This window comes from Botrytis fragariae, assembly GCF_013461495.1.
Source record: "Botrytis fragariae strain BVB16 chromosome Unknown tig00000045, whole genome shotgun sequence".
NCBI lineage: Eukaryota > Fungi > Ascomycota > Leotiomycetes > Helotiales > Sclerotiniaceae > Botrytis > Botrytis fragariae.
Window position 1 is genome coordinate 807806 of NW_023500991.1, and position 13148 is coordinate 820953.

Here is a 13148-nt window from a genome sequence, read left to right on the forward strand (position 1 = left end):
GATAAGATGATAGAAATCATCCCGAAGACACAAGACCACAATGTATTGAGATTCAAACCCGTTTGGATGAGCATAGTTCCCAGCCATATCATTATACTTGGTATATACATACATCATCCAATCGAGGTCGAATCTTTAAGAAGAACACATCAGATCGACCAGACGAAAATCAATGAACGCCCATCTGGACTCAAATAATCACATTATTAATTATGTCAATTTAAATACAAGCTCAAACAAAAATATCATTACCATGTAAACACCCCCTGATAGACGCAAATATCCAAGAATTACATGGATATCTGGGTCTCTTATAAGAAAGGAGACTTGCCGTGAACCGATGACATAAATGAACAGCCAGTCGAAGCTACCTTTGTAAAAGTAAAACCTACCGACGAATTCACTCATCCGTCTGCGAATAGCTTGCCATCATGGTTGGAACTCTGGACTGGAGATCATGGTAAGGAAACACGTGTATTGGCCCTTGTATGCCCGGTCAGGCTGTGAAAGCAAGAAAGTAGTCATAATCTATAATTGTTTAAGCAATAATGCGTGAACCCAAAGGCCGCGATATGCTACATTAACACTCCCCTGCTTTGAGGAAACGCCAGAAACACCATTGCTTTGGCGGTATTTATTTCCACTCCATCCCATTCCATTCCATCCACAACGCCCCGTAGATTTTCCCAAAGCCCAGTAAATTGAAACCAAAGAAATTTTTATACATGTCTTGCGTTGGTGACAAAGCAGGGTTTTTTGTAGTCCGATTCCTTGACAAGATTGCCCATTAACGAGAAAGAAGAGGTTGATCGGGTAAGATCCGAGTTCTAATACACGGAAGAAAAGATTAAAATAGGCGGAAGGTATTAAGCGGAAGCAGTGATAACCGCAGGAGATTGAGTTTGATCTTGAGTGGATGTAGGCGCAACAGCAGGTGCAGAAGTGGAGGTAGATGTAGAGGTTGGAGCTGGAGCTGGAGCTATAGCTGGGGGAGAGCTGACGAGGTTGGTAGCATCGACATCCATGGCGCTAGTGCTCTTCTCACTTTCAATCTGGCTGTTTTCCTTGTTCTCCTTGCTACTGTCACCAGTTGACGAACCTTCAGTACTGGGGTTAATTGTCACTTTAGGAGGGGCTCTCCATCTAGGAATTTCGATAGGGATGCCCGTAAATGTTTTGATAATGAAGGAGCGCTTCTCCCATTTGCGACAAGGTTTACCAGAACGATCGAGGGCACGTAAGCCAGCATTGATTGCGCCTTGGTTGGCCTTGGGCCCAAGCCGATGGGAACTGTTTCCATTGGACGCCCGTGGAGTACCTCCATTGGGAGCAAGTGTGCCATCATCCCTAAGATACAGTTAGCACATGCAAAAGAAGATGACTGCGGAGTTCGATGTTCCCTAGAGCATTGGCCCGCCCAGCAAGAGATATAGCATTGGAGCTCGACGACAGTGAAAGGGTGCAATATACTTACAATCTCGCCTTCTTCTTTGGACCTGGCTTGCCTCTAGCCCTGGGAGTTGTCTCTGATCCTAAGGCGGCAGTAGAACTTCTCTTAACGCCAGCCTTCTTCTTAATTGCTTCCGTTGGAGGGGGCATCGATGATGAAACTGGTGTATCAGTACCATTTGGTACGGGCGTATTTGAATCCGACTCGGCCGGAGCATCACCATTTTGACTCTTTGCGACGGGCGTAGTGGTTGGAATTGTTGATGTGGAATCCTTTGATGGAGAGTCTTCTTTGATCAAAGGTTGACCAACACCCCTTAACTTTGCAGGAGACAATTTGAGAGTAATGATCATAGAACTCTTCTCTTTCGGACCCGACGACTTTCGTCGTGGAGCAGAGGTAGTCGGCGTAGATTTGCTTGCTGAAGCCATGATGGACAGGTCGTGGCAGTTGTGAGACGTGAAGGTTTGAAGACTGGGAATTGACGGTCGCAAAAATTGGGGTGGTGAGGTATTGTATTTGTCAAGGAAGGATATATTGAGCCCTCGAATCAATAGTACAGTACCGGTATGGGTGATGGGTTATGATTTCGGAGGTCAAATATTGATGATATTCAACATGCTTCGAAAATATTTTAAGGTGTTGAGTGTGAATAATTTCTTTTTGGTTGAATTGAAAACCGAAGTAATAATAAGTTGGAAGGAAAGGTTATGGGGGTATGGAAAATCATGATTAAAATTTAAGAGCAAATGGACTTGTCTCGTTTTTTTTCTCTACTATACGCGTTGAGTGAAGGCAGGCTGAGAATGTTGGTGCTCTTTCACCCAGATTATTATTAGTTCAAGTTGAAGATTATACGCGAAGTCGGCTTTTCTGGCTTCCTTTGTTTTTTGGGCTGATACGCATTTACTCTCTGATGCGATTTCCTTTGCATTTATTCTTTTGTGTTTGTTTCTTTTCTTTGTCATTTATTAAGAATTACACATTTCTTTTGCAACCCACGAGTTGATACGCTATTCATTCATTTTCTCTCTCCATCTTGAATCCATCAATCAGCGAATACCTGGGTAGATGCCGTAAGTAGCATGTGTTATTTCATCGTTATCATCCATTTCCAGTTTCAGTAAGGTACTAGGTAAGCCTTTTGTTCAATCTCCTTATTCTTCCTTCCTCCCGCAATCCCTGGCCCGACCATCGAACATTGAATGCTTGGGCAGGTAACGCCGATATGGATCTAATGATCAAACTTTTTACTCTTCAAGTTTTCATTAGGTATATGTATTGAACCGGTCTGCTTTTCCGATCATTCCAACCCCATCCCATCCCCATCTCCTAATCAACGGAGTCTCGCGTCATGAGAAAGACATTGCTGGCAGCTAGAGGACAAGAGTCTAAAAGAAGTGACCGCCAATCTAATGGAAGTAAGAACAGAGTGACAAACTGGTTTTATTACGATTCATTACTGTATCTATTGACTTTTAACTTTCACATTCGTTACCAATTTCCCTTTACTCCGGATAGTCAAGTATCTCTACGATATGTCCCCCCTCCCTCTCTTTACTGCATCCTAGGTACATCTCGATCATTCTTTCCGACAATGTTTACCAAATTTGTAACCCCCAAGAAGTATCAAGAAAGAGTTTTATCCACCACACGAGGGTGAATACTACGTATCTGCACAGACAGAGTGGCGCCAAAGATCAAAACCAACTCATTCTTTTTCACCAACAATAGACGAGGCTTGCAACATAATACAATCCCCGGAAACAGCAATTTGATGTGCGTATCATCACACCCATTTATTTGGAGCTATTGGGTGAAGAGATTGTGAGGGTGACCCCTTTCTTCTTTTTCTTCTTCTTCTTCTTCTGGACATTGGTTATTCAACAGGTGGCTGATCATCTATTTTTTTATCGGATCATTAGCATCGTAATCCGATGCATCCCTTTCATTCCGTCACATTGAAATTCGAAATTTAGATGATGATTTGAGCTTCGAAATATAAGCATTGCCGCGCACACCTGAAACCATGAATTATTCAAAGCAGAGAACTTGGGAATTTAGCCAAGAGAGGTATGATAGCATTAACTAGCAGGAAAGCAATGACAAAGGATAGGATAGCATAGCACTGCTTGATCCTTTGACCAATTCTTTTGCGGATGTTCCGCTCAAAAATCGTTGCGTTGATAGTCTGGAGATTTATTAGACATGTCAAATAGTTTTGACATCAATAAATAGTCGGTCTGTTGTACTTTTGTTCTAATATTTATCGATTTTGACAAATAGGATGAAATTTCCAAAAAAAACACATGATCTCACAGTGGTACACATCTGGCCAACTCAAGTTGGACAGCATTTATAGACAAATTTTGCTTCGTCGCATACAGCATTATTTGCATTTATCACTGATGGTTACTTAGCATGCCCCATCATTTGATGTCTGTTTAAGTCACAGTATTGAAACAACTCGACCAATAATGTGTACTGAAGCAAATGTGGACGATTTTCTCATGGACGTTGCTTAAATGTCTTATTTGGCTTCAGACGATGGTGTGTCGGTCAAAAACTCTAGTCTCATGAGGTTCGCTGGAATACACATCAATCATCTTCAGGATCTGAAATCTTCGTCCATGTCCCATAATCGATACCGTAACTTAAGACATCACAGTATTCACATCGTCGGGGGCGTCTTTGAAGTTCGAATTGTACTGAAAACAGGAATCAACCAGACCGATTCTATGATGAGAATTGGGCTGAAAGAAAGGCAAGCTTGGGGACAGTAATGTGAGTGGGAGAGGGGGCTCCCTTGATTCCCGTGATCTTGTTGCTTCGTTGCCTACTGTCTTTCTTTGGATCTCCGTTCAACACTTTCATCGGAGGTATCCAGAGATATAAGATCACGTATGCTATTCGGTACTGGGTGAATAAACTTCTCCAGTCTATCTAACAAACCTTATGATGTCTTGGTTGATCTAGGTGCTTGGCTATGGAAAGAGAGATTAGGTAAAAAGACGAAGAGAATATGAAATATCGGGTGTTTAGTATTGTCTTTAAAAATCACTGATATCACGATTAAACAACTAGCAGTTCTAGTAGTTGTTAGTGATGGTGTTCATTGAGTGTGATTGATGCCCAGGCTGATGATAAAGTCAATAATGTCGTTCCAGTACCTACTGGGTACCGGCCTAAAGAATACCTCATGCTGATTGGACAGACTTGAAGGGAATCACATGTAGACAACTCAGCCACAAAGCGGAGAAATGTGCCACAATTGCAAGTGGGGTGACGACAGCTTCCAGAATCTAATTAGGCAAGAAACCATTTATCTATCTATCATCCCTAATTAACACCATTCCCAAGATCCTGAACACATTTCCAGAATTCATATACGCACGCTACACCTCAACTTCTCCTTCTCAATAACCATTTAACAAAGGTGACTTCGGTTCACTACAAAATGTCTACACCAACAAAAAAAGCAGAGAGCCCTGTAAGCTAATACATGATACATCCCTTGATTCCACAACTTTATGCGTTATTCCGACACAGATTATGAAATAATTAATTCCTAACTCACTTCCTTTTTTCAGAGTAGAAGCCCTCCTCCAGAATCTCCGACTACTGTAGCGCCATTCGATATGGATGACGATGATGCACAAGAAGGTACCACTGGCGGTGATGTACCAGCATCAAACAATAAGACCGCAGATGAGCTACCTCCGCAAAAGCCTCCGCGCCCCTTAAGCCCACAGCAACAAGCAGAGAATACTTTGAAAGAAGCTTTCCCAAGCATTGATGCGGCAGTAGTCAAGGCAGTTTTGATTGCCAGTGGAGGTCGTGTTGAGCCTGCTTTCAATGCTCTCCTAGGTAAGCTTGTATTCCTGTCGCATTATATTACATTCCTAATATTCGATATCCATAGGCATGTCAGATCCAGAAGCTGCGATTGAAGTTCCCCCTCCGCAACCCCCTCGTCCCCAGGCGCAACGAGTCGGCTCTACTCCAAAATCACAACTAGAATCAGATGAACAATATGCACGTCAGCTTGCAGAACACTACGAAGGATCATCATCATCATATGGCCCACATGGAGCTCGAGGCGGTTCCAGAGGTGCATATCCTCCAAGTCGGAAACAAACTGGTTTGAAACCAAATGAAATGTACGGTGAGGAAGATGAACATAGCTTTTTTGATGATGATCTCCCAGTTATCAAAGAGAACCTTAGAAAGGGTTTCCTTGAGACACAGAGTACAGTCAATGGTTGGATTACCAATTTGAAGAAGAAGCTTGATGGAGATGACGCAGAAGAGAGACCTTCCACTCAGGGCTACAATTCCAATCAACACACACAGTATCGCCCCCGAAGAAGTGGGGAAGGCAGGCAGAGTGGGGATTATAATCGATATGATGCCGATCCCCAGGTTCTCGGCGACGATTTCGCTGGAATTCAGCTTAATGAGGATGGCAGTAGACATGAAGGTAATGCTTCTCGCACAAGTAAACCTTCAAATGCTTACCATCAACCCGCCCCTGCAGCCCGCCGATCTACACGCCCACTTGCAAACCCGGATCTTTTCAAACCTACCCCTAGTGCTCCAAAAGCTGAAGGTCGGAAGGTATCATTCCAAACTGCTACGGTGGAGGATGATCTGTATCGCACATCACCCAAGCTTAGCGGAAAAGAAAATGCTCCATCAGCCAAACAGAGCAAATGGCAACCATTGAATGCAATGGAGCCCAGCCCTATCGGTGACGCTGATAACGACCATGATCCATTCAGCCTTGGAGATAGCGAGGACGAAAAGGAGTCTAAAGATCGAGTTGGTGGCAAAGAAGTTCGCATGGATGATGCGGAGAGGCTCAAGAAAGCAGCAGCTGAAGCGATGTCCGAAAATATTGTTGAGCCTGCAAAGAAGCCTGAACCAGCCGAAACATCAGGTACGAAGGATAAATTGGCAGCGGAGCTGGCTAGCAAGCCTTGAGTGTTGAAGGATCCATTATCATAATTTCGGAACTTTGTCAAAGGGAGGTTGGATAATCTTGTTCGTACTTTCCATGATATCCAAATTGATTTTATTGCAAACTTGAAATAGCATCTACCATGTCTCTCACCAAAGTCAATGTACACGAGATTATGCCGCTCGAGTGTTGCATTGAGGTCTAACTTCATAAACTCTGCTACTTGTACTCCGGTGCATAAGAGTATTTTACAACGGCCATTGTCACTTGATTAAGGGACACGGCAACAATATCTAGACAGGCCAATTCAATAATAATTACCAATTTTGACACAAAACGTTTCTTCATTATTACCTAAGAATTGCCCACCTGCTGTGTTTGTTCGGAATTTAGTGATGACGATGGTCGACATATCCCAGCGACATTCTATTAAATAAATAATGACTTGTTAACTTGTCTCATCACTCAATATTTGAGTGTCGACGTCCCATCACCCCACCCCACCTTTCAACAACGGCTCAGCATTCTTGAGCCTTGCGTTTTAGCACGTGGGGTAATGATTTGCTAGGAATAGCTCACGAATGGCTATGAAATGCAGAGAGTACGAACGTTGCATGAAATGAAAACCTATCGATCGGTACCTGCCGATACTTTCCTATAGCTACCCCGTTCTCTGGAGTCTCAGAAGCAGGCGATGATAAGCAGCGACAACAAGTCAATCAGTCAACCAACTTGTTAGAAAGCGCCAAATATTCCCGACCAAAGGCTTTATGAATTGATCCCGTACTAAATCATTGATAGTTAAGATAAAGTAACATGATCGACATCCAATTCCAAAACCATAGAAGTGTCAAGACTAATAACCACCTAGGGACTCAGCTACTACGATCTACCAGGTGAAAAAGAAAAAGCGTCCTTAGACATTTACTGTGGGTGTTGGTTACTATTGCCCCTCACTAGTCCTTTTCTGGCCAAACCCTTCTCTGTTCGAGAGCTCTAAAGGGAAATCTGAGAAAAAAATAAAGTTGAACATTAAATACTGGACATCCCCAACCTGCATCAATTTTCCATCCGACATACAGAGTACTTATTTAATCCCGAGCATTGTTTTCATTGTATCAAGTTTGCAGACTCACATCACAACACTTGAAGACTTTCTTGTACGACTTACTTTGTTTCTTCACCACCCACTAGGATCTTTCCCCCTTCTCATCCAGTCAACTTCTACTTTCATATCAGGGTAGCAAGCAATACTACGGTACGGTGATCACCACAGCCATCGTGCAGGTCCACGTGTATCACATAAGAAAACATTTGGTTTTGCTCAACTCCATATCTACTACCTTACAAACACCACACATACTCAACGTCATTTCTTGTTGGCTTATGAATGTGGCATTTCGCATGAGATATAGTCATGATTTGCATGTGATCTGATCAACCTCCCGCCACCTGCAAGCCTTGATCTGGAAAGAACTTACTTCTTCTACCAGTCAGTTCTGTTTTCGTTGCTTTCGGGCTTTAAGACTGCAAGCAGTTTATCATGTACGTCTCACCCCAGATTCAAGCCGTTTCACCCTCTCCTGAAGATATAACCACTAAACTTTCCCTGCATAGGAAGTTTGGGAAGCAAATCCAAAAGAGGCAGCTCGAAGTGCCCGAGTATGCAGCTAGTTTCGTCAATTATAAAGCTTTGAAGAAGGTTCGTCTCAACTACTTCTTAATCTGAAGCGCAACAAGTAATAAGCTTCAAGCTTCTGGCACTTGCGGTAGTTTGATGAAAGAGTTCCTACCATTGACTAACACCACAATAGCTTATCAAGAAGCTCTCTGCTACTCCCATAATTCTTGCGCAAAATGAACTTCACCGTTCGGCACCGGTCCTTGATTCCCAGGCCGCGCTGCAAGCAAATAAGGCTACCTTCTTCTTTCAACTGGTACAGTGGCCTCCTTTCTGCAGATACAAGCTGTGCTAAATATTCAACAGGAGCGAGAACTAGAGAAAGTCAACGCCTTTTACCTCCAGAAGGAAGCTGAGGTATGTCATTCATCAGAAATGAGTCGAAAAACTATTTGCTTATTGAGAACAGCTTAAAATCCGGCTGAAGACTTTACTGGACAAGAAGAAGGTTCTTCAATCCCGCAGTCAAAATACTTCAAGAAGATCTGCCAAATTTACCACTTTGGAAGAAGGCTTCCAGCAGTTTGGCAATGATTTGAATAAGCTTCAACAATTCGTTGAGATCAATGGCATGGCATTTTCTAAGATCTTGAAAAAATGGGACAAAACTTCCAAATCAAAAACGAAGGAGCTCTATCTTTCAAGAGCTGTTGAAGTACAACCATTCTTCGATGCAACTGCTATCAGCGAATTATCTGATCAAGCCACTACAAGCTTACAAGAGCTTGGAGCTTGGTCCGAAGGCGATAATGTCAACTTTGCAAGGAGTCAAGAACATATTGTTAGCAGTCAACATTTATTAGGCACTGATGAAGGTGATGCCGATACCTTATTATTGGATGCTGTCATTTCTGGAAATCTCGACTCATTAAAAGATCTTCTTCAACGTATGAATTCCGCAGCAGGCCCCAACGGTACTACGGATCTGGCACTGATGGAAAGAATCACTCGAACATTCCTTGCAGCAATCAATGAAGGCCCCCAGCAATCATTGCAACTGCTTTTGGATACTGGCTTGGTTGATGTACAGTCTGAAGATGATATAAATGAGCGCAATTGCCTTCATCAAGCTACGATTTACGGAAACTGTTTTGTGTTGACCGTTGGACTGTCCAAGGGAGTGACGATTAGCCGAACTGACGTATATGGGCGGGTACCATTGCATTATGCGTGTATGCATGGCCGACTTGATATGATGGAGGAGCTGCTGAATGGTATGTTGGTCCCTGAAATGTCTCGTTTTCAAATGCTGATGACCTTACTACTACAGCGGATCATTCTACCATTGATCTAATAGATCACGACAATTTCACGCCTCTTATACATGCAATTATCCATGGCCATATAGAGTGTGCTCAGAGGTTACTTGCGCGATCTGCCAGAATTGACCCGGTATCCGAGGCAGATCATGTGCCTCTAAACCTGGCTTGCGAAAATGGCTCCATCGCAATCGTTGAACTTCTGCTTAAACACGGCGCCAAAATTCTTCCAGATGCTGAAGGTCTATACCCCCAGCATCTTGTTGCACGATCTGGTCAGACACCGCAATTACTTCTTTTATTGAAGAGCTATGGTGCGGATCTCAATCAAATCGACAAACTTTACTCATGGACACCACTCTTTCACGCGGCTAGTGAAGGAAACGTACCATGTATGCAAACTTTACTGGATGTTGGAGTCGAGACTCATGTTCGTGACGAAAAAGATCTTTCCGCCATGTATTATGCGGCATGGGAAGGATATCTCGAATGTATGAGGCTCTTGTCCTTGATTCCGCAGCCACCTACCGGTGGGAAGGCCATCGCAGTCCCAATTATTGGATCCACAATGGGAAGCAGTACCCCTATGCCAATGAGCATTGATGCTGATGGTATCCCTGACTTGGAATTGCCACCTCCTATTATTCCATTACGACGATACGGTCACAATTTCCTCGACACGAAAACCTTCATACAGATTAGCTTTGCGGAAGAGAATGGAGAGCAACCGATGATATTTTTCCATGGCAGCAAATATCCTGCAGCACGTCTCACTATTTCTTCCAAACTTTCAGACTTGATACCCAAAAATATTTTACTCCCATTCCAGGAAGATACCCGACTTGTTTCATTTCAAATTGATAATTTAGATTCTTTCGCCATCGATTTCGATGTTTTCCCCACATACGGTGCCAAAGTCATTGCAAAGACAGTCGCACTACCTAGCACATTTCGAGCATTAGAAAGCAGTTCCGGCCGTTGTTGCTTGCCACTATTTGATCCACGCTTAAGGGCTATTGGACAAATTACTTTCAATTTCCAAGTAATCAAACCATTTCAAGGAAAGCCACTGGAAATCACCGATTTCGAAACGTACTGGAAAGCTACGAGCCAGTTCGATTCCAGGCCAAGTGCTTTCATCACCGGATCTAGTTTATCTGGAGACTATATACAACTCTTCGTTCAACATACTTGTGATGGAATACCAGTTCTTTGGCCACGCTGGAACATTACCTATAATGATATCGAATTTCCAGTCTGCCGCCTGACCTATGCGCAATTTTTAAGTGCAGGATCCGCCCAAAGGAAATCAACTAGGGATTTACCTGCTTTACCTGGAATGCCTCTAGCGGACATTACCAAAATCCATGATATACTTGCAGCATCGACTGTATCACTGGAAGATGCGCTTTCTCTACTCCCAAAAGGCATGCATGCTAATCTACAAATCTTATATCCAACCTTGGAAGAAGAGAAAGTCATGCAGCTTAGCCCGACGGTAAATATCAATGCATTTGGTGATGCCATTCTCAGAGTGGTTTTTGACCACGCAAGAACTCTCCGAGAACAATCCCCAGATGCAATGAGATCGATTGTTTTTAGCTCATACAACCATACTATCTGCACGACTCTAAATTGGAAACAACCTAATTATCCAGTTTTCTTATGCAACGATCTGGGTCGCGAAGGGGAGCCAGGTCAACAACTAGGAGTGGAAGTGAGTGGAAGGAGAACTACTTCCATCAAGGAATCGGTTAGAGTTGCAAAGAACAATAATTTCATGGGCTTGATTTGCTGTTCCAGACTTTTGGTACGTTTTTTCTCCTGGAGAAATCCGTCTCATCCACATAGCCCCATATCGTCTTCCTTTGCTTTCACTTACATGATGAATGATTAATTAACGCAAAATTAGGATATGGTACCAGCATTGATCGAAGCTATAAAATCACAAGGACTTGTTTTGGTGATTGATAAATCCGCAGAACCGATCGATGAAAAGAGATTGTTTAATGATCCGTTTCCACGTTTGCCGGATGGGGTTGATGGGGTCCTGAAAGCAAACGGCGTGTTAAGATTTAATGAAAGCATTGATATGTAGATGGCTGGGTATCGTAACTTAGATGATGGGATTGCTGGGGATTATGAGCGGGAGTAAGTTAGTTTTGATGGGAAGAATTGAATTGCAAAAATCGAAAGAAAAAAAAACTAGAATATTGAGTCGTAGTACTTCGTGGCAGCACTCGATTTCGTAAATGCTTGTAAATATATAGAAGAATAGTTATGGCTACAAATTCTAGCTACACGCGATGTCTGTGGACAATCATTCTTTCATTCTCCTACAATCCACAAGCCTAACTATATTTATTATCTTTCACTCATTCATCTTCTCATGCAGACTTCTCTTCTCGCCTAAATACCCCCTGTTAACCCTCTATTCATCTAGACCTAAATTATACTGTTCCAGCCATGTCCCCTCTCCTTCCAACCTCGTCTCGCTATAACACTCTCAGCCGAGAATCCCCGAGAAAGACACCCAAATTCGTACACTGAGCAAGTAACTTGCTGTTCGCTTCCAAAAACCAGGGGTTACCCGAACTTCTCCTTTCCTGCTCGCTAGCAACCCAAGCAACTCAGCTTTGTAGTAAAAGGCGGTGATGCTATTAGATACGGAAATGTGGTATGGGATGTTTGTAACTTCATCTTGCGCTTTTCTTTGATCCACTGGAGTTTTGGCCCTGAGCTTGTAATTCACATGTTCGTGAGCTCGCCGTTTCTTAGGAGTGGGATGGTAAAGAGATATTGGGTGGAATGGATTGATGGACAATAGAAGGCATTCAATTCTTGATACTAAGATCGGCAATCTTTTGAGTATTCGCTTGGTCTTTTGAGGAGATTGTTGTCGCTACCTAGGTATACAGCTTGACATCTCAACCCAATTTCGGGTGGGCACGAGGAGGCTAACAGAATCAAAATTTGAAGAGAAAAGAGGATGGAAGATTAAGTATTGAGAACAAAATCGGAGATTTGCAACACTCTTCAAGCTCCCTTGTATCCATATCTCAAACTCCCCAGCTCTTCTTCGGGGTTTACACTCCCCATTACGGTTTTCGCTAAGAGTACCACGGCGTAAATCCCCAGGGGTAACCATTCGAACCCAGTCCACCAAATATTGGTTTCTGCTTCGGACATTCTGAATTTAGATTGGTGTTTAGACTTGATAATTGTCCCAAGAATTCCTAGTATGAGACTGAGGACGAGATTGAGAATCGGAAGGTAGGTTTGGAGTGGCCCATCGTCTACGCTATTTGCTCCCAGCACTGCTATTTTTGATCGAGGGGAATTTTTAGAAGGCTGGTTGATGTTATCGAGGAGAGAAATCGATGTTTTCTCGGGAGGTAAAGAGTAAATGAGGAAAGCGGTAGATAGGAGCGAGGTAATGGAGAGGATGCTGAGGAGAGAGGTAGTTGGAGTGAAGAGGGTGAGGAGGTAGGGGATGATGCTTATGAGGGGGAGACAGAGAAGGAATCGCGCGTAGATGGTATTGTATTTTGTATGGAGGGTTGCAAGATGTTGGATTAGGTTGTCTTGTTCTAGAGAGAGAGGGTTAGTTTTAATATATTCAGAGACGAATCGCGGGGTCAAGCAAACCTTCTTCATCAAGAGCTTCGGGTAACGAATCATCGGAGTCGTTATCTGTGGGATATCGAAACGTCTTGCGTAGACGAGAAGTAGTTTGCTCCATTTTTGCAATAGGTTTCAATGCAAAATTGTTGTAGAAAATCTTGATCGAATATCAAA

The 13148-nt window shown here is 43.1% G+C and overlaps 4 protein-coding genes across 4 annotated transcripts; 2 read left to right on the top strand and 2 right to left on the bottom strand.

The window, feature by feature from the left end:
* Nucleotides 1–866: 866 nt before the first annotated feature.
* Bfra_003448 (putative duf1711 domain protein) lies at nucleotides 867–1881 on the bottom strand (the record flags this gene model as incomplete). Its single annotated transcript, XM_037333854.1, has 2 exons — nucleotides 867–1347; nucleotides 1475–1881. 2 exons carry the CDS (start codon nucleotides 1879–1881, stop codon nucleotides 867–869), a joined length of 888 nt encoding a protein of 295 aa, XP_037193941.1.
* A 3026-nt stretch (nucleotides 1882–4907) lies between these two features.
* On the top strand, nucleotides 4908–6433 carry Bfra_003449 (putative cue domain-containing protein; the record flags this gene model as incomplete). Its single annotated transcript, XM_037333855.1, has 3 exons — nucleotides 4908–4940; nucleotides 5041–5317; nucleotides 5373–6433. The coding sequence occupies 3 exons, from the start codon at nucleotides 4908–4910 to the stop codon at nucleotides 6431–6433; spliced, it is 1371 nt and encodes a 456-aa protein (XP_037193942.1).
* Nucleotides 6434–7953: 1520 nt separating this feature from the next.
* On the top strand, nucleotides 7954–11448 carry Bfra_003450 (putative ankyrin repeat protein nuc-2 protein; the record flags this gene model as incomplete). Its single annotated transcript, XM_037333856.1, has 6 exons — nucleotides 7954–8112; nucleotides 8225–8347; nucleotides 8398–8448; nucleotides 8501–9305; nucleotides 9362–11160; nucleotides 11263–11448. The coding sequence occupies 6 exons, from the start codon at nucleotides 7954–7956 to the stop codon at nucleotides 11446–11448; spliced, it is 3123 nt and encodes a 1040-aa protein (XP_037193943.1).
* A 938-nt stretch (nucleotides 11449–12386) lies between these two features.
* Bfra_003451 (uncharacterized protein) lies at nucleotides 12387–13092 on the bottom strand (the record flags this gene model as incomplete). The annotated part of the gene is made up of 2 exons (XM_037333857.1): nucleotides 12387–12940; nucleotides 12999–13092. The coding sequence occupies 2 exons, from the start codon at nucleotides 13090–13092 to the stop codon at nucleotides 12387–12389; spliced, it is 648 nt and encodes a 215-aa protein (XP_037193944.1).
* Nucleotides 13093–13148: the final 56 nt, after the last annotated feature.